The sequence below is a fragment of the Amblyomma mixtum genome, chromosome 1 (assembly GCF_055824585.1).
Source record: "Amblyomma mixtum isolate Tamu chromosome 1, ASM5582458v1, whole genome shotgun sequence".
Lineage (NCBI taxonomy): Eukaryota > Metazoa > Arthropoda > Arachnida > Ixodida > Ixodidae > Amblyomma > Amblyomma mixtum.
In genome coordinates this window covers 147,801,357-147,827,743 of record NC_143012.1, presented here as the reverse complement: position 1 = coordinate 147,827,743, position 26,387 = coordinate 147,801,357, and the positions used below count along the sequence as shown (strand labels likewise).

General features: G+C 46.5%; 1 protein-coding gene and 1 non-coding gene across 3 annotated transcripts in view; one reads left to right on the top strand and one right to left on the bottom strand.

The window, feature by feature from the left end:
- The window catches only part of Sh (Potassium voltage-gated channel protein Shaker), a 354,522-nt gene that overhangs the window by 60,829 nt on the left and 267,306 nt on the right, over positions 1-26,387 (top strand). Inside the window, exon 1 of one of the 2 annotated variants that reach the window (XM_089557872.1) lies at positions 20,450-22,487. The exons of the other annotated variant lie outside the window; for it this stretch is intronic. Within the exon in view, the coding sequence (XP_089413998.1) occupies positions 22,399-22,487 (89 nt within the window). The 5' untranslated portion in view covers positions 20,450-22,398. Of the gene's footprint in view, positions 1-20,449; positions 22,488-26,387 lie in introns of those variants that run through there. 2 annotated transcript variants of the gene reach the window in all.
- Positions 17,667-17,738, bottom strand: TRNAT-CGU (transfer RNA threonine (anticodon CGU)). The gene has a single exon. It is a non-coding gene; the product is annotated as a tRNA-Thr (tRNA).

The following is a 26,387-nucleotide window of genomic DNA, read 5'->3' as shown; positions in this document are numbered from 1 at the left end:
ATTGTACAGGCGCGGACAAAAGTAAACGGAGCACGCAACTGTCTTCGAATATTTTTCACGCGTCACCTAATTGAAATTTCCAGCAGTGGTGCGAGCATGCTTGTAGCGGAGGTTGGTGGGCTTTCTTGTAGAAAAACAACGCTTCTTCATTTCCAATGGAGAAAGCGTGATTGCACTTCGAACGCAATAGCGTGCTCCGTTTACTTATGGCCGCGCCGGTACATCTGGGGCGCTTTGCAGAATTTTCCTGATTTGGTGGATCTCCGAATCTCCCTGAGCGCCGGCGATGCCTTCAGATGACTGAACTGATGATATCAAAACATCAGATTCATTCCTCGGCACGCCTTCAGTTGTCTTGGCTTATATAGAGCAACTTTGGGGTTGTCATCACTTGGACATAACATCGGGGTTTCTTAGGCGGTCGACAAAGTTCGACTGAGGTGATCAAACCGTCGGTGTCTTCTTTCATAGGATTATCGCACCATTGAGGGCATTACCTGTGCAAGTAAGTTATGGAAACCACATTTTAATGAATTTTTATTAAGCACTTTATCGTACTTCGTAAGCATTTAATAGTCCGCAAGGTGTGCGCTGAATACGCTTTAGAATACTTTGTAAATTATTACGTTTTACTGCGAGGGAATGCCGCGTCAAGTCATCATCTGGGGTGGCTTTGACTTCATGCAGAAATTCCACGGGGAGCAGAGCTTCCTGTTGTCACGAGATCTGTCAGACAGCGCGCGTGATTCGAATGGAGCTGTTGCTCTGCAGGTTAGTTTTGCGAAATCGTTTGAGGCGGCGGCGGACAAGCGGCGAAAAGTATTCTGCTGTGCACAGCTCTCTGCACTTTCTTTTGTTTTAGCACAAGCTGCATTCATGTTCTGTACAGCTGCCAACAACGGCTACTTTCTCGCCTTGCATGCGTGCTACATAAACAAAGATACAGACGAAAAACCTACTATCTAGTGCCAAGAAGTGGGCATAGAGCTATTAATTTTGCCACTCCTAGCCCAAAAATTTTAAAACGACCGTTAGCGTGCGATCATCCCACTGGCTATTTTTCGCCTCTTCTTTGCCATTCCAAATGCAAGATGGGGAGCTTAGGTCTCGTTCATTTGAATCAAATCATCAGCGGTATCAAATCATCACTTGACCTTCCCATATCGGTCTTTCGTCACCACATATCACGACTATGCCGCTTTCACAAGTTATTCTACAATTCCAGCATCTGCGCCAATCTCTACTTCGTCCACCAGCACGTTTATCACGACGTTTGCTCAAAACCATAAGTGTACAGGGTCTGCATCGGTCAACGTCTGCTTTTCATAAATCATTTCTATCAACAGCAACACGGGAATGGAATGAGTTACCAGATTGTACTGACATGGGACGTGATCCAATTAAATTTAATGAGCTCTTACTGTCTGGCTTTGAACATTAAAATTATCTCCATTTACTTTCGCATTACGAGTTTGATGTACTTTAGCAACTCGTTTGTATTTCCCTTGCTATATTCGATCGCATTCTTTGAATCTGTTTTAACTGGATTTTTATTTTTTTTGTTTCAACTTCTTTCACTTTATGTTCCATGCATTGTTCCATGCCCCCCTCCCCCCTTTTTATATAATTCCCTGTAATGGGTACTTAAGGATTCAGTAAATTTTGATGATGGGGCTTTTCGTATAGGTTGCGTTGTTTATCGAGTAATCAATTCCATTTCAGACCCATCCACACTGCACTGTGACTTAAATAGGGTATCTAGTTGGTGTAAATCTTGGCTTATTAAACTGCATACTAACAAATGTAAGGTTATGTGTGTTTCACACCGGTCTGCTAACGTGAATCTTATTCAGTACCATATTTCAGGCTTTGTACTTGAGCAAGTAAGAATGTATAAATATTTAGGGCTTCATGGCAGGCGCATGTCAATTTTATTGTTAACAACGCTAACCGCATGCTTGGCTACTTCTATGGCTCCACCTTCTTTAACGCTACTTCTCTACAAATCCTTAGTATCCTTAGTGCGACCTAAATTAGAATACGCGTGCTCTGTGTGGGACCCGGGACTCGAAACTCTTGCTAATGAGAGTCAGTACAGAGCCGTAGCGCCCGATTTATAATGTCTAACTTCTCCCGCACTGCTAGCGTAACAGCAATGAAAAGTACTTTGAACCTTTCTAGCCACTCCCTTCGTAGAAAACTCTCGCGAATGCTAACTTTTCACAAAATTTACTACCACAATCAGCAGTTAAAACGGCCTCTTCTATCTGCGCCATCTTTCATATAACCTCTCACAGTTCATCTCCATAAGGTTCGCATTGCATACTGCCGGACCAATGCATATTATAACTCATTTATACCGAAGGCGGCCAGTGGTTGAAACCACCTGCCCACCTTGGTTGGCGATATTTTTGACACGTGTTTGTTTAAAACAGCCACTGAGAACATGGTATTTGACTAGTCTGCCTTAATACCTAAACCGATCTTATATCTTGCGTAAGCGTACGGTTTTGTTTGCTGCATCACATTTTGTTTTTGTTTTGTTGCGTTATGACTATTTTCTTCTGTTTATTCCCCTCTTTTTTAACGCCTCCTGGGGACTTTAAGGTATTGTAATAAATTGTAAATAAATAAATGATTAATACTTTTTTACTGCATCAAGAGAAATACGCTATGCGAATAATTACGGAGTTGCTAGAGCCCATTTTGTAATGTGGAATTCCCGATAGGTATGGCCCAGGGCTAGGTCGCTGCTAAACATTTTTATTGCGAGAGCGCTACTTCACAAGGTAAACCTGTTCACCGGTTTGTGTGACTCTTGATATTGAGGGTGACCTTGGGCAAACCATAATTAAATAAATATTGTCGCCACTGGGATTCGAACCCACGGGGGCGCAAACAGATCAGCTGGCCACTTCACTATGCTATCGCCGCAGTCAATCACGCCCCGGGTTAAACTGCAACACTCTCCCTCGCTGTGCATTGCACATCATCATCTTCATCAACTAATCTATTATCAAACTAATATTTGCACTTTGAGCTATGTGGTGATAGTGACAGAGAGATGTACGCTGCTACATGCGTTGGCGTGGGCAACACTGTGGCAGAAACAAGGCACTAGAGCAATATGCGATGGCGTTCACAATTCACATTGAGTCAACTGGCAGCGCTGGGGGAAAAGTAGCAGACGCGCATGACTGGCTCCTTGGGTCAGTGGTCACCTCAATCGTACTTTCACGTACGTGGCCGTGGTGTTCACCTGCAAAAAACTGTCTTTCCGCACAATATTTCGTGTTTAGCGATGCTAAACCACCAGCCAATTTTTGAAAACTCGTTTTAGGTGTAACGCTGACTAATATTTCAACTTTACGCAAATCGCGGAGACGTAGAATGACTTTAAACTCGAACACTTCATCCCAGGTCCAATCATATCAAATTCAGGTGATGGCTGTTTTCCAGATGCGTTTATGCTTGCAGAATTTTTTATAGCCGAAAAATGCATTTCAGCTTTGCTGAAGCCTTAGCATGATCCTCAGTCACAATATAAAGGACTCGCAGAGCGAAACTCGGAAGCTAAGCTGCCTAAGCACTTCAGGTTTTTATTTATGATTATCGTCATTTCGGAGACGAAATGTTTTCTTGGTAGAGATAAACTGGTTGAAATCGTGATCGCCGCTAAATGGTGTATGTTTTCAGTTTCCTCGGACGTGTTTGATCATTGGCATCAATGGTGCTGTTTTGGTGCCCTGTCTAGGTATCTTTCAAACTTACATAGACAGCTTCTGCAAGTCATCCCCTGCCGCTTGGCCAATCCCCCACATAGGGTATGTGCCATTTTTCACTTAAGAAAAAACAACAGCACGTCTGGGCGCAGGATTCCTTCACTGTCCTCTCCGTAAAAATGGATGCTTGAGACTTGTGCTCCGTCTGCCTGCCTCTCGAAGGGTTTTCCTCTCATTCACTTTCGTCTGAGGCTTTTGTCTAGAAAGCAAATGAAAGCACGAACTGTTTTTGTTTTGCCTAATGGACGTGAAGCAGCGCAACGCCTGTTCTTATAGGCCGTAGCGCTGCTTCGCGTCCATCAGGCAAATGAAAGTTCGCTTCGCTGTTGCCAGGGGCGGCGCCTTGAGAGGCGCCAATGGAGGAACCTGCGCCTCGAAATTTCCCCGAGCTTTTTGCCCTTTAAGTTAAAAAAACCGTGGGTGTCTTTCGCAAACAGGCGTTTAATTTTCATTTTTTCAGACTTGTGCAATCACCGTCATACGCTTGAGTCGACTCTGTTAAAACACGGTGGGAAAGCTGACGTCGCATGTGCTCAACCAGCAGCATTTCACCCGACGGCAGCATGTCGATGTCTGTTCCAGTCGTAGAAATTAATACACTATTCAAAAGCGGCGCTTGCGCGTAAAGACGGTACTCTACTGATATACATCTTTTGATATTTTTTTTAATGCTCAATACTGCCTGCCTTGTGAGGGAACCGCATTACGCAAGCAATTAACAATCGAAAGGTTATTCTAACTAAATTTCTCACACTCTTTTTTTATATCAGCACTCGCTGAAACATTCTTGCTGTAAAGTTCACTACGCCTAAGGACGGCAAGTTTTATTACCACCCCCAATCGAGGTTCCGGTTTGCTTACGCCTAGGAAGAACTGTGTCCCTCCTTAATTTCACGCCAGATGGCAGAAGTCGCAGAATCAGAGAACGGGAATCCATCTTGCACCCACAGTATACATCGCCAAGGCTCCCCAAAACTTTAGAAATCATGTCGAAATGCAGCGCAGCAACAGCTGCGTTTTATGCAGTGTTGCGCAGTTCGCTCTGTGAAAACCCCGCCGTTTTCCTCGAGTATTCGGCTGTCTCTTGCGTTGGCCTTGCCGTGTGCAGATTTGTATTTGTTTGTACTTTTGGCTGCCGACCCCCGCTGATAACTGGCGCTTCGCAGCGCGAGACCATTCGGTGGTGAAGCGGGCGACGATACTTCCTTTTGTTTCAGAAATTTTCTCGTTATTTTTGCAGCGCGCGCAATACGATACCGCAAATGGCCGTTTCGGGGCCAGAGGGAAGATTTTTATGACGGGCTCGGCTTCACTCCAAAGTACCCGAGGAATACCGACCGCATCGCGATATGACTCTGATATCTTTCTGAGGGAGAAATTACGTGCTACATATATACACTGGTTTTTCGCTATGGACGCAAGTGTCTGATAGCACATAAAAGCAGCACGCAAAAAGCGTTTAATCAGAGAACAGGAACAGTACAGCAATATAAATACTTGAGTGCACAGGCCCAGAAAAACTCACAGCAAGGCCCAGGCGACCGCTAGGCGTACGTTTAACGATAGCGTAAGGAACGTTACGACTACTCAGTTGCGCGTCTCGTCTCCCGTGCATCCTCGCGCATGTGGCTTCAGCCTTCCGCTGTCACAGCTCGGGGTCCACCTGACTCTTACGTCGCCTGTGCTCAGTGTCCTTCGCATTCGCTGTGACGTTTTGATGCTAGGTCACGTTCGTGTATGTGTTCGTGTATGGGGCCGTCGCTTTTGTTCAGCAGCATATGGCTTTGGTTCCATTCATATTTAAAACTGCGCGAACAAAACAAGGACCGAGCAAAAACACAGTAACACACACAAGCGCAGTGCGCTTGTGTGTCTTACTGTGTTCTTGCTCGGTCCTTGTTTTGTTCGCGCAGTTTAAAATATGAACGATTCAGACCAACTAGCCCGCCAGAAGATACTTTTGGTTCCATGTCGTCATAACCGGACGCACCGAAATTCTCTCTAGAGGTGGATTGGCAACAGAGCGTGTTCCGCGCACTTATTGGTTCTGAGTCGCTCCGAGTGGCCCTGAGCGGTTCCGGGTGGCTTCTAGTGGCCCAGAGTGTTCTTCGAATGGCTCCGAGTGAAGACGTTTTGTGACGTCACACCTCATTATGTACATGATGCCGCAGTCTCCGAAATTCGAGGTTCTCACTTTTTTTTTAATGAACGATAATTGCCTTTGACTCCAGATGCATTGATGTGATGCATTTTTACAATCTTCATCTTCAAGACATCATCATTTTACACCATTCGGCTTTATATAGTGATAAGTGATAAGAGTGATAAGAGCGCGACAATCCCAAATGAATATTTCTGTTCAGTGTTCTCCCCAGCAGCTGGCAGTCCAAATCCTTTTCCAGCCATCTCAACAGTAACCATGCCCCAAATTAAAGTCACTCCGGCAGGCATAGCTAATCTATTCAGTTCACTCAAGACTTCTTCATCGGCTGGTTGCGACCAGATCAACAGCAAACTACTAAAAAATACCTGTGTAGTATCATGCCAGATACTGCATCTAATATTTGCCCAATCATTAGAATCCGCAGACGTCCCTGATGACTGAAAAATAGCAGAAATTGTACCGATCTTCAAAAAAGGTGAACGTACAAATCCTTCCAACTATCGCCCTATTTCTTTAACCAGCATCCCTTCCAAATTACTTGAACATGTTTTTATCATCCAGCCTAATGAGCCATCTCGATTCCATAACTTCTCTTATCCACACCAACACGGTTTTCGAAAACACTACTCCTGTGAAACTCAATTGGCTGAATTCACTCATGACATCCTTCACTTTATGGACGAAAACTTTCAAACTGACGCCATATTTTTAGATTTCTCCAAGGCCTTCGACCGTGTTCTGCACTCACACTTTCTCGCAAAACTTTCCTTTCTAGGTATCCCTGATGATATAATAACGTGGATCAATGAGTTTCTTCTTGGACGCAGACAATTCACATCAAGCAATGGCTACCGGTCATCCCTTTCTTCAGGTGTGCCCCAAGGCGCCGGCCTATCCCCGCTACTCTTCCTCATTTACAGCAATGATCTCCCAGCTAATATAGATACTAAACTAAGACTATTTGCGGACGACTGTGTCATCTACAGTCCCATTCGTCTTCTCACCGATAGCCACTTACTACAAAAAGACTTTGATGCAATAGCCACATGGTGTGACACTTGGCTCATGCCTTTGAACCTGGACAAATGCCAACTCTTGTCGTTCTCCTGCAAACGAACAGTAATTAAGCATTCATACACCATAAGCGCTACCATGGTTGCCAAAACATCATCCTACAAGTACCTTGGATTACATCTTTCATCTTCGTTATCTTGAATCAATCACGTCCAAACAATATGCTCTGATGTCTCACGTGTTCTAGGTTATTTACGGCGAAACCTCAAATCAGCATCCCCGGAAGTGAGAAAACTGGCTTATCAAACTTTCGTCCTCCCAAACTAGAATTTTCATCATCAATCTGGCACCCATCTCAAGCCTACCTCACCGCCGAACTCGAAGCCATCCAAAATCGTGCAACCATCGCTTCTGAATACTGCAAAGAAATCAGCATCACTGCACTTAAACGCTCTATCTCCCTGCCTACTCTAAAGTCGCGCCGCAACATCTCCCGTCTTTGCCTACTGCACAGCTTCTTTTACCACCCAGCTTCCAGACACCCTTTGCTGCAACCTCCGCTCAGAACGTCCAATCGCCTAAGCCACAGCCTCCCCATAGCAGGTATCAGGAGCCGCACTTCAGCTATGAACAGTTCATTTTTCCCCGACGCGATTACTCTTTGGAATGCCCTACCTTACGACATAGTTTTATGCGACGATCGCAAATCATTTCGCACAAAACTCTCCAGTCATTTCCAAAATGTGTAGGCATTTCATCTCTGTTATAATCAATCATTCATTGGCTTTCAACTTTGCTTGCCGCCGCACGTGCATTTCTTGCTTTTTTCCCATCATCCCACGGATACCTTGATGCTGTTTATTTTTTTATTTTTCTTGGCTTTTATAAATTGTAGTGTTTGTGTTAATTGTGCCTGCATTCATCGTGCTTGTATTTACCCGAACTGTAGCCCCTCCTTATGTAATGCCCTCGGGCCCTTAAGGATGAAATAAATAAAATGAAATGAAATGAGATATTCCTCATAGTTCGTCCAAGTATGTGGTCGTGTGATGTTGAACGGGTTTCGGACTTCCGATTTTCAGTTTTCGGTGCTTGGTGAGAACATTGTGTTTCGCTTGAAATCTATACAAACGCGTGCTGCATGGCGCTGAACATCGAACATTACCAACGGAAATTTGAATGTTTGGTACACACCATTGATGTCCGATGGGCGTCAGAACTGGCATGTGCGGGCGCGGGACGCATTTTATGTCATATTTTCCAGCGCGTTGGAAGACTAGGGCATTAGCGTCAAAATCTTCGCGCACCATCTCACCCCGGTTTTTAGTTATGTCTCAAATACGAGCGAAGATAATCACATTGAGTAACGCTGTGTTTGCAACTGGTAGCCGAAATGACGCTGCTCGTCTCCACTCTGAACTCGTTCACTACGCACGCCTGACTGAAAAAAGAACAAAAAAAAACTGATTGGGATCGCGCTCAGCCCAAGCTTGCTTTACGCGTTGACGCCCGGCTTCCCTGCTGCCGGCTGGCGTGCGACGCTGGCCGTCAGAAAAAAAATATTAAAACGACCCACAACGCTCGCGCGAAACGTGACGCCGGGCGTGGAATGAAGGTTATTAAAGCATTGCACATAATTCGAAATAAAGACTGCCGCTTGTCTTAAATGATTGAACTTTATAAAGTAGTTTACTGCTTCAAGAAAATTTGAAGAATCTGAGGGGGAGATTGCAACCCCCCACCATACGTTGAGAGCCAGACGCGGCATCGACTAGGCCATGGAAGGCAGTTTTTTTTTTCAAACATGGTATGTATTACATTAAAATTGTATTCCACTTAGAGGAACTATTTACAAAGCTTTTAGGAAATGCTATGAAAGACGTCTCAAAAAGAAAATCATCCTAATCAAGTCTTTGCACAAACATTTTCACGACACTGAAAATAAGAACTCTTCTGAAAAACGAATTGCCAGAAAACGCACAGCAAAATATACCTGACGCATAGGCACCCATAAACACTAAAGCGAGCAAAAATCTGCCGCACATTAAGATCGACTAAACCTAGCCATCCGCGCTGACAGGTCGGAAAGTAATCACGTCGCATGGTTTCCATGGAAGAACACACAAAAAAAGTTCCAAAAAATCTGTGGCAGCGATGAATATAGACCTTGGCGCAGTGAATAATCTGCAAAAGATAAATTTTCGTTGCCTGAAACAAGTTACAAACGGTAGTCTTGCCAATATTTTTTCTTTCTTGCTTATTAGAAAAATGTACAAAAAATACACAAAAATTGTATGGACCCATAGCCAGAAGGTTAGTGTTGCGACGGTCCAATACACACTTTGTTACAAGAGCAAGCAGACAACCAGCAAAGGTTCATAAAATACAATAGATAATAGAAAACGAAACAGCAACAATTCCCACGGGTTATCCTCTAGTCAAGGAGGAATGTCTTAAATGAGGGTACAAATATACTTCCGTTTTTATCATTAGGAATTCCATGCCAGATTGGGACACCATTAAATCTGATTAGTCTTCGCCCATAAGTGATATGGCATGGTGGGAGCTTAAACTTGCGGTGGGTTGCAACTCTCATGGTTCTGGTGAGAAGTCTGAAGAGGTCTAAGGGAAATGGGTAATTTGACACTAGAGTACTGTGTACTACTGCAGTTGTTTTCAGTGTGCATACAGTGTTCAAAGGCAGAAATTGTAGTGATTCGAATAAAGGCTTTGTTGAGTCCGTGCACTTTGAATACGTAACAATCCGAATAGCTCGTTTTTGCATGCGGACAATGGGATCTAGATGTCCTCCAAGTGCAACCCCAAGATTCTATACAGTAGCCAAGCTGGCTGTGAACAAATGCAATACACGGAATACGCAGAATAGGGCGACCAAAGCACTCACGAGCCTTTCGCAACAAGTAACAGCCGTATGCAAGTTTTGAACAGGAACTGCGCGTCTGTTCTTCCCACTGCGTGTCAGTTTCAAAGGTAACATCCAGATAATTAAACCATGACACCTGTTCCAGCCTCGCATCATCGATACGTATATCTAACTGGTCTTTATTAATTTCTTTTCGACTGGAGCGGAATATGCTATACTTACATTTTTTTTAACATTTAAGGTAAGCTGATTCATTGTAAACCATGTCGATACTCCTGAAAGTCCCTCCTGTATTTTTGGTTGCAATCCATTTACTCTGTCGCCGATAACGATAAATGTGGTATTATCTGCATATATTAAGGGCACTGAATGACTTGAAGATTTGAGGAAAGTCCTTTACTCACAAGGAAAAAAAGATCGGTCCAAGATCCAAGATGATCATTGATTACTACACGTTGTCTTCGAACGGTTCTGTAGCTCTTGTAAAGCTGTAGCATATTTCCTCTGAAGCCATAACTCTCTAGCTCATTGAGTGGAATTCGACGATTAACTGTATCGAGAGGTTTACGCACACCGAGGCAAACTACAGTGGAGAGGAGTTTGTTATTATGGATGGCTCTATAAGAAGGTGAGTAAGAGTAAGACTGGCAGTAGATCTTGACCTTCTAGGTCGAAAGCCATGCTGGTGGGAAGAGATAATGTATTTCGAGAGGGAGCGTTTAGTGCGATCACATAGGACTTTCTCAAAAATGGTATTAACTACACTTAATACTGATATGGGGCGGTAGCTGGATGGGTCTGACTAATCTCCGTCCTTGTATATCGGAGTCACTGTTGCCATCTTAAGTTCAGAAAGATAAATCGTTATATAGAAAGAGTGTTTAAAAAAGGTGCTGTACGCGGTTGCCTAATATATCAATGTTATGTTTTATCAATTTCGCAGCTACTGTATCAGGACCAGTTGCTTTACTTACTTCCACGTTTCGTACTACTGAAAGGATTTCAGTGTGACCTATGTTGTCCATTATAAAACTGTTCGGGACCGGGTTCAGGGATTGTTGACTACGCAGAGTTTCTAGAAGCTGCGCGGGGAGATGGGAACCAGTATTTATGAAATAATAATTGAAATCATTCGCTCTTTCCATATCCACCGCTTCCGGGAATACCTACAGCGAGGTTCGATAGCATCATGCACAATGTCCCAGATTCGTTTTGTGCTACCATCAGCTTGTACAACAAGTGAGGAGAAATATTCTCTCTTTCCCAGTGTCATTAGTCCAAGAGACATGTTCATCATCCGATTAAGCTGTTTTTGATAATAATTATTACTTTTGTTATGATGCCAGCTATGATACCATTTGTCTTTTTCTTTAAGAGCGTCTAAAATGTTACTTGTCATCAAGGGGCAAACCCGCTTTCCATACTTCTTTCATGTTTTTGTTGAAATTTCGGTCATCGAGGATTTTAGCGTGTTAATATTTTTTTCAGATTCTATACTGACGTCATGGTCATAGGTAGCATAAAAGTTGGTTCCACCTAAGATGTCGCGCAGCAGGAGTAATCTATCCGCGTATGCGATGCTGAAGAAAGAGGCTTGGCTTTTCCGCATTTCTGTAAGTTGCATACCGGGAATATTGGCATATGGTCTGCTATAGGGTCGCTGTATACACCAGCACATACATAGTCCGGTTTCAATATTCGTTATAGCATGGTCACTTAACAAACTAGTTGTGCTGGTAATTCGAGGAGGTTCTGTAATACAGTTGTGCGGCATGAATGACTGCAGAAGCAAACTAGAGTTATGATTTGAATCACTTGTTAAATCAAATGTTGTAGTCTCCAACAAGTACATTTGGCCGCGATTTCCTTGAGATACTCTAGCCAGGATAGGTTCAAACTTCCCTAAATACGCTGTCATCGTCGAATTTTGGGAATGGTAAACCGCACCAATAACAAGACTGAAACTAATGAACAGTACTTTAGATTCTTCTTCGCTAACAGACGCAATGAACAGAACCTTGAAATTATTGTTTCTTTTTAAAATAGTGCAACGCCACCTCCGTGTGTGCATCTGTTTCTTGGGAGCGAATATAGCTTATGTCTTGGTATAGACACCGATTCACTATCTTTTAGGCAAGTTTCACTTAATGCTATTGCAATCGCGAATTTATGTCGGTAGAGCTGAGCTGCCAGGGCATCTAGGTTTTTTTCCGACGCTACGAATGTCAGAGTTAAGTATAAAAGATTTATTCTGTTTTACCTTGTCTATGTCTATGTCACTATTAGAGTTGAACATGAAGATGTAAAGTCTACACTGTGATATGATGCACACTTACACAATTTTCTTCAGGTCCCCTTCGCACATCAGGTGAAAGACGTTTCTGTTTTTAGTAAATCTACAAAACATTTTTCCCTCAGAACTCCAAACAAACCACCAGTTCTTTTCTTTCTTCAACTTGCGAGCTTTACTTAACAACACCCTATTTCCAATACAGCGGTGCTCATTCACATACACTGAGTGAACGACAGACCACGTGGCAAAAATGTCTGAGCATAGCGGTGTACAGCCGATACACAAGCTTTCCAATACTTTTCACTGTGCCTGTGCGCGCTTGGGCGTTACATACGTTCATGGGACGCCAGCACATTCAGCTGGTGTCGATCCCTACAGTCCAATCCACAGACTCAACTCTTGGAGTGGTTCATCTGGGCACTCGAAACTGTGGCAAACTACTCAGTTAAGCGACCAACTCCATCCACGCTAGGCTTGTCTGCACAGACAAATTCCAGAACATCGTCATACGCTAATATTTCTACCTCACTATCTAGGATACGGAAACTTCGAACGGCACTACTCTGCAGAATGCTCATACATAATGGTTTGTGATTACAGTGCGAACAGAAGTGGCGATAATGGACATCCATGTTTGGGAGACTAAACGAGGGTCACGGATTGTGAAAGGGAACCATACACAATCTAGCGGGTAGAGCAATTAATGTAACAATGATGTATTCGTTCATAGACAGCCCAACCAAGATTACCGTAATGTATAAGTGTGAACAGAAAATTGGGCTGAGCACGATCGATAGCCTTCGCAGGGTCAATTTCAAGCATAGCCAGTTTTCGTGGAAGTTCCTGCAAAACTGTAGAACTCATTACAAATTGTAACGTATTCACGCAGACTTCTGAAAAAAAAATCTTTTAGTTCTTATTAGATAGCGTAATAAGCCTACAGCCCTCTAAATATTTCATTTTTATTAGTGCTGTTTGTATTAATAGAATACAATGGGACTTTTTGCAAGCGTCCGCTGCAGAACTCCGATATTCAGACCAATTGCGAAAATCTGAGGTACATTGGGACTAAAGAAAGGCTTAATGACCTTGCAAAATTCTTGCCTTGTAACGGCCTTTTTAAGGCCATCAGGCACAGGTGCCCTAGAAAGCGGCAACTGATCAACGTCATCTTCTAGTTCTGCTAAAATTAAGGGGCCACTTATTGTCGAGCACTCGTCCTACGAGAGGGGCTTCCCAAAGTAGACAAAAACGTGCCAAACCCTCGGCGTCTGAGGCCTGGGAGGAGCGGAAGACAGAGACGCATAGTATTTCTCGAATTCAGACATTATTAGATCTGTGTCAGTCACTAAGGCTATGTGAATTTCTTTGGATACGCGTATAGGAGCTGGACGTCGGCCCAGTTATCCCAGTGTCCAGTAGGCCTGCGTTTTCAATAAAGTGCTAATATTCCCTTGGCAACCGCATGACGGCGCTCATCAAGCAAAGCCTGACGAGGCGGTTCCTCGGAGTATAAGGTACAATTGGCGGGAGGCCTAATGCGGGCAGCCCTGTAGCGTTATGCGTCAAACTGTGGAAGCTGGCACTTCACACCAGCGATTTCCTCCGAGAACAAACCAAGAACGACACAATCAAGATCATAGAGGTTACAAAGTGTTTTCAGTAACTGCTTTTCTTCATATTTTGTAAAGTAGGACCTAACCGAACCAATTTCAATTGTTATGCTTCCAACATCCGGCTTAAACATCTCACAAGTTGCATGTAAATGAATTCCACTCGACAAACGAGACTGGAGAGCTAAATTTACGCATGCTCTAAAACCCTTATCGCCAATCAGCGTAGCACGGAGCTTCCGGGGAGCCCAGACGGATATGTGAATTTCTTTGGATACGCGTATAGGAGCTGGACGTCGGCCCAGTTATCCCAGTGTCCAGTAGGCCTGCGTTTTCAATGTTGCTAGATAGCAGTGCAGAACTTTTATCGGTACTCCTGCTGGATCCAGAGTGATCCTTAGGGTTACACACCAATTTAAAGTACCCAATCAAAATAACATGACGCTGGAATAAAGGACAAGCGCCTAGCTTTTCAAAAAAAAAAAGCGAATCTCTTTGCCTTATCGCAGAAAGTGTAAACTTGATTCAACCTCCACAACTTGCCATATATCCAAAAGCCGCGGCATATATGAACCGCCAACTCCTTATCTACTAGGTACACAAGGTCAGAACAGGGTACGCCCTTTTTCAGAGACAGAAGACAACCCGCCGAAAGACCCACAGAGTGACAATAAAACATGATAATCTGCTAGAAAAGGATGGAGGGCTCTTTCTGTCGCATCATGACTATATTTCTTGATCTCCTGTGCAGCGACAAAGTCGAACCAACTTCAAGAAAAAAGGTGGCACAGTTGTACCTGCTTTTGCCGAGTATACGGAGTTCACAGACATTCGGAGTGGCGAAGTTCAGTTGCTAGGCGGTCGCCATGATGGACTACTGGCGCAGAAATTACGAATCCATGAGGTCAGGTAAAGAGTAGGAGGTGCGAAGCCTCTCTTAAGGCATTACCCTTTTTACATGATCGCGAGCGACGCGATGGCTCGTTCCTGGATGCTTTGCGCCAGGCCTGGCAGGGAGAGCGTCCTCTGTGCTGTCTCCTCCGCACACCGAGGTGTTGGCGGTGCGCACCGTTTTGCAGCCAAATTTCCAGAACAATGAGTCTGCATCTCGGCATTCGCCAGGCCGCTGAACACGGCTGGTTTTCAGGATCTTCCATGGTTCACCCACTCACGCCGCCGGATTCCACGGAAGAACACAGCCTATAGGCGATGTCGCAGCAGGCCCAATTTTCCCCCTCGGGAACTGACCGGACTTCTCAGCACTGATCCACATGACAGACGTTTCCGCTCCAGGGGAATCCGCGAACAACTAGGCCTCGGAGGGCAGCTGCCCTTCTGTCCGAGATGCAACCAGCACGTCTGGAGCAAGCACAGAAACCGCATCTTCATCTTTAGACGAGAGACATTTACAGCTCCGTGCTTGTGTCACGCAGGCATGTTAGTGCACCTGGGTAAATGGGGCCTTGTATGTATGCCATGTGGTCTTTCACATAATATGCAAACAGTGTTCGTGTCTGCATCGGCAAGAATCGCCGGGGGAGGGGGGGAGGGGAGCAGTGGGTTTTTTCAGTGAGATGGCCAAATTTGTTAAGCCACAGCGGCGGGGGTAATCGCGATTTAGTAATTTAAAAAACTTATATGGCTATTACCAACGGCTGGCTGCAAATCCCCAATTGCATCCAGATGCGTAACTGTGGTAGTTGGAGGGTCAATTAACAGAAATTAGTTGACGAGCTTACTGGTTAACATTATTCACCTGTATTCTGATGTCCGCCCAAATTAAGCCCCAAAAGCCACCTTCATGCCTGAAAAAAGCTGCTTTTAAAAAATATTGCCGGGCTTTCCTAAAACACTACACCTACTGATGATGATGATGATGAGGGAAATTCGTGTCAGATTGGACGATGGATTGAAGGTGAATTTCGCCACGATTCGGAGCGATGCTTGACTAAGGCTACACAAAATGGAAGCCAGAAGTACTTCGCGCTTTATATATTTAGTAGATGGCTACACGCAACACACTGTACATTTCGGTTTTTGAGCTGCAACTTTTGTTAGGACACGACCGATATTCACCACTAAGGCGACACTCCTCGGCGCTGTACGATGTTCAAGAACGCGAGAAGACAGCACTTACGAAGGCGAGATGATCTCTCTCCGCTCACCTGTTTAGATGCGCCATCGAATCCGCGAAACGACCACCGCGGCTGCGTGACCGAGCTGCTGACGTCGGGCGAACGCTTGGGCTTGCTGTGCGCGCCATAATTACTCGGAAGGCGCCAAATGCCGGTGCCCAATCTCTCCTCGCGCTGCCCGCATTGCATTTCAGATCCGGCGGCTGAGTCAACAGGAAGGGGACTATCGCGCACCTAATTCCACCCGCACCACTCCATGGCGTCGTCCCCCACCGACGCCCCATTCAGTCGACCATTGAATCGGCTACCTCCTTAATTCGCCTCTGCGCGGAGTTGCTCGAGTCTCTGAAATAAAGATCAAGCGGTCTGTGCAGAGCGATAGGAGAGTGGCGCTACATGAGACCTGGCCACTGAACGCGGGTAAAGTATCTAGAGATTTTTTCAGAGTACCGAGTTCCCCTTCTCATTGCCACGTGACTCGGAAGGAACCTGACTGCCGCTGACGAACGTTCCCAGCTCATCACCTCATAGGTGCGCTGTTGGTCGGCCTTCAGAACGGCGTCAGTAGAAGTGATAACTTGCACCAACGCTGCACGGGTACTTTCAAAGGGCAGCTGCATCGAATGGAATTCGGCACATATATGCATTCGCACTCGCTGGACTCCCGCGGTGCTTTACAACAATTTCCAAATGCATTTAAGCTTCAGAATACACTCGCTGTGTTCCACAGAAGCTGCCTATGTCGAGTTTTTTTTTTTTTCAATTGCAATGCTTTTGGTTGTCCATATTAACATAGGTTTTAATGTTTTTGAAGAAGGCTAGTCGGTTGTCCATCTTAACATAGAAGTGCGGTGATTTCGGCAGAAGGTATACAAAGTATGGAAATATATAGGACACGGCACAAGGTAAACGCTGATTTTCAGCCCAAGATATTTTTGACGATGCCCATTCTGATACGCTTTTTATCATCGTTTACAGAAGAACGAAGAGCAAAAAAAGTGGAAAAATAAATTTAGGGTTTTAACGTAGTTAAGCCGAGTACACTTGCGAAAACAATGTTTTTAGCCTGATTGGCTCATGGCTTTGCTTTCCTGGGTCGTCGGCACATCTGGCGACGATTCGACACAGGCTAAGCTCCGATCGATGCCAAGTTTATCTGATCTGTTCGCGCCGCAGATGGAAGTTGGTGAAGACAACGATGGGCAATGCACAGCGCAAGAGTGTGTTATTTATTTATTATTATTCATTTATTGATACTGCAATCCCGGTGTCGGGATTTTAGCTGGGCGGGGAAATTATATATATATATTACGATGAAAAAACTTGCTCGACTGCTAACAACATCAGTAAAGAGTTGAAGTACACTTCTTAAAGAAACATTTATTTACCGACGGTTTCGGACGGTGGACCGTCCTTCATCAGGGTAAGGTTGTACCCTGATGAAGGACGGTCCACCGTCCGAAACCGTCGGTAAATAAATGTTTCTTTAAGAAGTGTACTTCAACTCTTTACTTATATATATATATATATATATATATATATCAGTTGCCTTGAAGATTTTGTTATCCCTTATATATATATATATATATATATATAAGGTAAGGGGAATGAGGGGCTCGTTATAAATATGAGAGAAGCCAACAGCCACAGAAACCAAGGGGCACAGGGGATTTTTTTTAATTATTTTTTTTATTTTGCGGTGTTGATTAGTTTAGAATATCACTGAATATGTTATCGCTTAAAGCCAATTGATTGGAAAAGCAGAAGAAAAAACAACCACATGCCGCCGGTGGGATCCGAACCCACGACCTCCGAATTACGAGTCCGGTGCTCTACCTCTGAGCTACGGCGACGGTTGTCAATTCTTCTGCCTTCGGGGGTATTTATGTTTACAAGTAACCTAACCTTGAGAGTGTTCATCAGCGCCACCCAAGCTCATAAGCGGCGGACGTGGAACCTCCTGAGTTACCGCAGGTGTGACGTAGAACGTCATCGAACGGATGACGTTCGATGACGTTCGATGACGTTCTACGTCACACCTGCGGTAACTCAGGACGTTCCACATCCGCTGCTTATGAACTTGGGTGGCGCTGATGAACACTCTCAAGGTTAGGTTACTTGTAAACATAAATACCCCCGAAGGCAGAAGAATTGACAACCGTCGCCGTAGCTCAGAGGTAGACCACCGGACGCGTAATTCGGAGGTCGTGGGTTCGGATCCCACCGGCGGCATGTGGTTGTTTTTTCTTCTGCTTTTCCAATCAATTAGCTTTAAGCGATAACATATTCAGTAATATTCTAAATTGATCAACACCCCAAAATAAATAAATTTAAAAAAATCCCCTGTGCCCCTTGGTTTCTGTGGCTGTTGGCTTCTTTCATATTTATAACGAGGCCCTCATATCCCTTCTCTTGTTTGCTTAATATATATATATATATATATATATATATATATATATATATATATATATATATATATATATATATATATATATATATCAGTGATGCTGATCTGTACGCGCCACCGTGGGTTCGGATCGCAGTCACGGCAATAAGGTCAAGGCCAAGGCTTCAGCGGCGCATCGGCTTCGACGCTGTGATCGGGAAGTAGAGCTTTCGCTCTAAAAGAGAGCAAGCCTAACACCAGATGGGATTCGATCAAACCAGTGCGCACAAGTAATTTTTTGTTACTTTCTGAAGAGCTAAAAACATTTTTCTTCTCCAGTCACAGCTACAGGCGGTTCGCTTACGTGCTCTCCTCTGTCTGTGGTCGAAGCCATTTAAAACTCCCCGTAAACAGACAGACGGGCTTATAGTCGAGAGAAGAGACAAACGCGCAAACAGCTTGAGGGCAAGCAAGCGGTGCTGCAGCTGATTCACGCGCACTCCGCCCAAGGACGTCAGCCCTCAGAACAGCACCAGTGTGGGTGTTAATCGTTTATGATGTCGCTCCGCCTAAACAATGTAACTGGGCCTCAAGTAAACTGTCTTTAGTTTTCGAGAACTACTCGTGTTTGTTTTGGTGCGCGAAAATTCCTACAATATGTCAGAATTGTTGGAAGCTGAGACATCGAAATACCTGGATTTGAAAATACACACCCCAGTTAAATGGAATTCTTCCTCTTTCAAAGACACACACGATCCTAAAAGTTCCATAAAAAAAATGACATTTTTACTGATGCGACAATCTTCTTACATAAAAAGGCCGGAGGACGTGTTGCCAAGCTCACTGTAAGGTACTGCCGCAATGCAACAAAACTATTCGCTGACTGTGTACTGTCCGGCTAGGGGGGAAATCCTGCTGCTCTGAAAAACGGTAATGAACATTAACATCGCCAACGGATTCAGTGGTAGCAACTTTATGCCGGTTCCTTTGATCGACGTATTTGATGAAGTTGGGGTAATACGCAGTTTGTAGAGTCAAGGTAGATTTGTCCATAATGAACGCGTCAGCAAAACCACGAGGAGAATGAGTATACCCTCGCAGATAAGGCGTTTCTAAGTGTTTCACAACTTGTTCTGTGCAGTTTAAAATGGTACCTTATGTCCCTCCGGGGAGCATGCTTGCAGAGATTTTGTGACAACTACAAGCTACTGGCAGCTTCAGAATTGCTCTCAGGTTGCAAAAGTCAAGCCCGCGGGACACTTCGAGTACTTTCTTGAGAACGGCGCATTCTCAAAGCCCTGGCGCAACGCATAAGGATCGCAGCTCTCAGGGGAAAAGGCAAAAAAAAAAGACGTGTCCGGCAGCACTGAGCACATGAGGGGAGCCAAAGCCGCCCATGCACTCAAGGCTGAAATATTGAAATAGCCACGTTTGTTTCTTACGTGGTTGAGCGTTCTTACTTCTGGCTCACATTTTATGGATTTATAATGTTAGGCAACATTCTCTGTTTTGAATACCATTTTTTTTTTCACAACTCCCGCCTTCTATTGGTGCCCCCGCTTAATTGGAGATCGCATGTGATCGAGCTGTTTTTTTCCAGACATCATGATGGCTCTCGGCCTAGAGATTGTGCCTGGTATGCACGGATTTAGAGTCTGTGGCTCGCTTGTGCAGAGCGCCCGAGCAGTGAGCAGCAGCCAGTAAGAAGAGAAATTATACAACCGCCCATGACTTCCGGCAACATCGTTCGCGCTCATCTTTCTCGCGCGTCTGCGTGGCTCCACTTCAGAGCAAGCGTTGCCGCTAGAGCCTAGCAGCTGGGACAAATGTCGCCCTTTTTGCACGGAAGTCCAGTCTGGACACAACGGTGACGCACACTACGCATTTGCTCGTATAACCGCGCCCGCCATTCGTGGTATCTTTTCCCCTGAAAGACGAACACTTAACTCGTAAACTTCATCGAAACCGGCAACGAAAATATTATCTGGAAGCGCCGCGTCTTCTCTTTTTCCCGCGCTGTCCCTAGATCGCTCCGGAACAGGGAAATTTCCCCCGTTCGGGTGACGGAAGGCAGCGCCCTCTGCGGAGCGGGCGCGCGAGCTGCCGCCGGTCGTGACGTCACGGCTGCGCGCGATGGCTGCCGCAGTCGGCGGCGCGGGCCCAGTGGCACGCGCGTCGGCCGGCGGCCCCGGACCAGCGGGCTTCCCCGCAGCGCTCCCGCCAGGCGCCAGCCTGCCATCTTGAAAACGCGGGAAGAACCACGCCGCCCCCCAGAGAACAGCTGCGCCGCCGCCGCCCCCTCTCCCGCCGCTCCCGGTCTCCCTTCGCGAGTGTGCCGTCTCTCGGAGTGGCGCGCGCGCGTGTGTGCGTGTGTCCGCGTGTCAGCTGTCGACGTCAGCGGCAAGCGTGACTCTGACCACCGCGGCAAAGACCTTTGGGCCAACAACACAGCTCCCGAAGCGCGACAGGCTGCTGCAACGTTTGTGCCAAAGACTCGTCCTCGCTGCAATTGTGAAGCTGTCCCGTCGCCTTCCCGTCCCGACAACAGTACCTGTGCTTTCTACGCCGTTTTCGCTCCTTCAGCGCTCTATACAATACCGGCTTTTCCACCGCGTTTTGAAGCTCTGGCTTTGCTTTTGTGCTTCTACCTCTCTGCTGCGTCCAGCTTTTGCGCCCGACTTTCTGAGTCCGTTTTGCCAGTCCGGATGACGTACAAGCTTCATATCCACAGCGAAGCAAGCACGGTGAGACTTACGCACTGCACCAGGGCCTGTTTTCCGCTCCACACTTAACCTAAGCACCAAACTCGCAGCCCGAGCAAAGGTACAGGGAATCGCTTTTTTGCCTCGTTATGCACTCAAGACACGTCTCAACGACAGCAGTGAACCTCGTCGTCTGCCACGAAGAAGCTCTGTACGACACATGGTCTAGCACGTCCGGTCGTCCGTCGGATGCGCTGTTCTAATGGGTTCTGCCGCGTCCACCCCCGGAGCATTTTCAGTCCCCAACAGCTGTGCTACCAGTCTGACGGGGCCCTCACAAGCAGCGCACGGTGCTCAGCGCAGCACAATGTCCACTTACCTGCCTGCGAGTTTGCCAGGGAGCGACGTAAATATAGCATTGGCGCTTAAAGCCGTCGATCCGTCGGCCGAGGGGCCGGCAGCACAGCATTGATCCGCGGAAAACGGGCCGGCCGAGAAAGCATGTCTAAAAACGTACTGCCGTCAAGCTGAGAGGCGACGCCAACGATGAAGAGAAAAAAGGACGCCACCGACGGCGAAGATGCTGTGCCGATAGCATTGTGGCGCTGAAGTGAGCCAGTTTCTCTTGGAGTGGAGCCACGAGCGTAAGCCCTGCTCTCGGGCAAGGCACGGCAGCAGTGGCGGCGGGTTCCCTTCGAACACTTTATTTTCCCCCGGGACGACAGCACGCCGGCTGGGCGCGCTTTTCCCGCCGTCGCAGCGTCAACGCCAGCAGCGCGCGCCGCAATAAGCGCCGGAGGAGCAGCAGACGACAGCCGGCGGCAAAAAATCGTCGCCCAAGCAGACGACAGCCCTCGCGTACGCGCAAGAAAAATCGCTTCCCAAGCAGCGGCGCATCGGCAGATGACGCCTGCGAAGAACACGGACGCAAGCGACCGCCCAGAGACATTTTGTATCGAAGGTGACATCGCCAGTTTAGCTGCAGTCGGCATTCTCGCGACAATCAGTCCGCACTGCACACCGAAGTTTCCGCTTCGTGCGCCGTCCCACATGCACTAATGGAAGTCGACGTCGCGAAGAAATTTGTCCAGCGGTCACGAGTCCGCGTGCGTCTCCAAAACGCACTCGTCGCCATGCACGCCCGTCCTTCTGCAATACGAAATGAGCATCGGCTTCGCACCGCATTCCTGCTTACCACGTTGACCCGGTTGTTTACCGCAGTCTGCGAAGAGTCTTCGTGTGTGTCCGGCGTCTGACGTTCTCGCGGCCTGCAGTTGATATGATGCGCCGACGGCGGTGCCGTGTTCGTGACCTTGTTGCTTTCGGCTACCGCAGCGGTGTGGATGATGGTGGTCACGATGCGCGCGGTGCACACCAGATGCGCGTGGTGAATAGTTTTCCGTAGAGACCGATGCGACCAGTGCCATGGCGGCCGTCGGCATCTGGTCCCAAGCTGGAACCGGTGGTCAGGAGACGCAACTTCCGCCGGAAATATTGCACGACTATAACTGGCAGTAAGTACCGCCTTCTTTCTCGAAGTGGGGAACAGCGAGGTCTTTGCCTCGTTGCTCTTAGCTATCCTCTTTGTTTCTACAAAGAAGCACCTAATTTCATCCTCGCAACTTTAAGTCTATGTAACCAATACCGCAGTGTTTACTAAGAAGCCCATTCTCTTCTCAGGCATCGAAATATGTCCCGCAAACAAAAGCCAGCATTTATTTTTTACATTTGCACTAAACATTTTTTTTTTAGCAGCTATCCTCGCTGGAATCGGGGATGTTAGTGATAGTTTTTTTTTTCTCCTCTAACGCTTGTTCTCACGTCCCTTACTGTCAGCTTGACTTATCTGAAAAAAAGCCGAGGAACGGAATCCCGTGTTCCCGAAACGCACTCTGCAAGCGGTTTTTGCGCTTGGCGCGTCCTGTCATATTTCTTTGCGCGTTGTTCATACGACCGCATTCCTTCTTATACTGTGACCACCTTTTTTAGGGTTTCTATCTCACTCTGAGTTGCTGAATGGCGCAGTATTATCAGAGTCCCGAATAAACTAATCTTGAGTAAAACCCCTTGCGTCGAACCACCAACCGTCGCACCGCGGTTCATCCGCTTTCCTTCATCATCCTGGAATGCCATCGAGTAATCAGGTAAAAGTGCAATCCATACGAGCGTGTCGTTTACTTGGGCCTCTTGCGCGGCTTAGTGGCATCGTCGTCTCACTGGTGGCCTTCGAGCTTGCGGCCATAACTCAGACAGGTGACTCTGCGCGTGCAGATCAGCGCTGCTCGCATCTATTCCAGCTTGCGCAAGCAGTGCGTTAGACGAGACCTTTTTGAGTGTTTTCTATTTGTTTCCATACCGCCGCTGCTCTTTTGTTTGTTGTTTCAGTACGCTAATAAAAACATCGCATTACTTCTTGTCGCAGTGTTATGCGGCTACTAATCGTATGTTATTTGCAGGCAGAACAGATAAGAAACGACAACTCCTCATAAAATCGTGCGAGATAAAGGACGGTTGATGAAGAAACGACAAATCCTCATAAAATCATGCGAGATAAAGGACGGTTGATCAAAACACCGTAATCGCACCGTAATCGTAAGAGTAGCACCGAATCTGGCTCAAAGCCTTGAATATATTACTAATACATTAGTAATAAGCGGCGAACAATACACTTACCGACATTGTAAGGCTATGCTCAACCTGCCACACTAATGGTGGTCGACGAATGCTTCACTCTATGTTTCCACACTTGTTAATTCGCTACATAAATCGTGGTATCGACATTGATAAACTAAATATTCCTAATTTCGTTGTCATGTTTATCAGCTGACTCGACTAATTTCGTCTACTGTGTATTACGCGCTCGATTTACGTAGTGTGATGCAATGTATTTTAAGTTGTTTGTTTGTATCATCGAATACGTGTATATATTTTGTTGTATATTTTGTTCTATGCGCGACGAAGCTATTCGCGCCTTTTTATGTTGTCTTCGCTGCTGTCTGCGCTTTCTATGAGGGCCAAGTGCACCTAAAGCCATGATTGAACGGAATTTCCCCTGGCTCCTTTTTCACTGCATATTGAGGAAAAAATGAATGAATGAATGAATGAATGAATGAATGAATGAATGAATGAATGAATGAATGAATGAATGAATGAATGAATGAATGAATGAATGAATGAATGAATGAACGAACCGCCACACTACTCCCTCGGCACACTTGAGAGCGCAGTCTGGAGGCAGCTCGAGACGATGTCGTATACGTCTCGCTGGTAATAGTAAACCGCATTCACCCAGCCTTATTCCCAACGCACTTCTGTACCTGGCAGGCCGCAGCGGCCGACCTCTACCATTTGCGGGTATTGTTCACTAGTATTTAATGTGCTCGATGTGCTACTATCCAGAATGTATGACTAAATGGAAGTTCAACCACGTTTCAAGGACGTCCTTCTTATGGGAAACGTTTTTTCAAAGTTATAAGTCTGGGAACGGGGAAAAGGAAAGTTTGCTCCTCTGCGACTGGAATACAGGAGACGCTATAGCTGAAACGCAATCATCAGCGCAGTTTATGGTCGAATGGCGTTCGATGGTCAATTGCAGCCTCTGGAAAAAGACAAGTTGAGCGGGTCAGAGAGCGCATACAATAACGTTATATCATCTTTGCATGCCCATATCCAGTGGCCCTATTATCGTCTTCCCACGTCGGTTCTTGCTGCATCGTGAGCGGCAGACAGAGCGAGAACGAGCCAAGGTTTGTGCACCGCATCATCTCGCTGTTGGCCAGCGTTTGCCCTTTCCCTCTCGTTCTTTTCGTTCGCCCCTTGTTTGGATCGCCATCCCACCGGAGGCCGTGCCCACGCTATACGCCGCCGATCGCTCAAACCCGTGGAGGGCGGCCAATCCAAGGCAGCGATTCGTTTGGCCGCAACGCTCCGACCGTTCCTCGCCCCCACGGCTCACCGCGACACGCGAATAACAAACGACGTAAACTGCCCGCGTCCCCCGCCCTGTACCGCGTCATTTGGCTTCGCCTTCGGGGCTCGCCTGACCCATCAACTGCGGACTCCTGAGTGAGCAGCCCTGTTCGAAAGTACGGTTCCTCTTCTCTCGACAACACGCTCTTTATTTTTTTAGTCTGCAGTCCGTTTGCAGACTGGGCAGCGTGGCAAGGTCTTTCGGCCCTCGTTAGGGACTGACCACGCACAGCGTTTATGAGGTAGACATTGGAGTGCGGTGTAAGTGTTCTTTTTTACACAAAAATGGTCTGCGTCATTTAATAATCTTCAGACTGGGACATATTACTAGCGTTAGAATATACACAAAGCCCAGGGAGCAGAAACGCACAGGACAGACGCTAGACTGCTGTGCTTCTGCTCTCTGTCCTTTGTCTGTATCTTAACGCTAGTAATATGTCGCAGTCTGTGGATCAAAAGCACCAACTAGCCCAACTTTATTCTTTCTTAATCCTGTTCCGTTCTTCCATTCCCACAATATTTCTTTACCAGACTATGCAGGTCAGGTTACCAGCTGTGATGTAGGCGGAACTTGACTGATGACGAAGTGTTAGCATGGACCTCTGTTTTCATTCCGGCACCTTGGCGGTAGAACGACTAGGCCGGGCACTGGGGGTCGTTGGTGCATGAAGCGCTCTTACGCAGGAGGAACGGGAAAAAAGCAGAAGGAGGCAAGGGAGCAGCGCCATGTTGGGTCCCTTTTCGTGCTGTGTGAGCACTGCAACAGCGCAAACACGCAGGCTCGTTGGTGTGAATCAAACATAATGAAACCTGCGACAAAAACGAGAACACAAGGAGAAAAAGTACGCAGGACACCGCTGTGTACTTCCAGCGCTCTTCCTCTTCTTGGCACGACTGGCCGCGGCGATCATCGGTGGTGAGGGCCTCCAAGGCACTGCTCCGCTTCTTGAGAACTTCTGGCCTGCACGATAGGCTCGGACTTCAACGAACACTGACTTTTAGAGTGACCTCAGTTTTCTGCTACTCTCTTTTCTTTCATTTTTTTTATCCCCTCACCCCCTTCCCCCCCCCCCCCCCCCCCCCCCCTCCGTGTAGGGTGGCAAACCGATTATTCTTCCGGTTAACCTCCCTGCCTTTTCTCTTCTACCTCCTCCTTCCTCTTCTTGTGTTCCCGTTTCTGTTGCTGGTCGCATTATGTGCGTAAACACTGTTTTCGCAAAATGTTCGTGCGCCAACTAGCCCCATTGTTCATCCTGGTAAAATATACGCTGACCAGCTCAACCGGCCCCTTGTAGAGTAAATGCAGGAGAACTACTATTTCAACCTTTCTCTCTGGGCGTCTACCTGTGTTCTTTGACCATCATCGCCTAGAAAGTATTCGCTCTCTCTGCGGGAGCCCGCGGAGACACCGCCCACGAATGGCACAAAGGCTCAGGGGTCGTCAG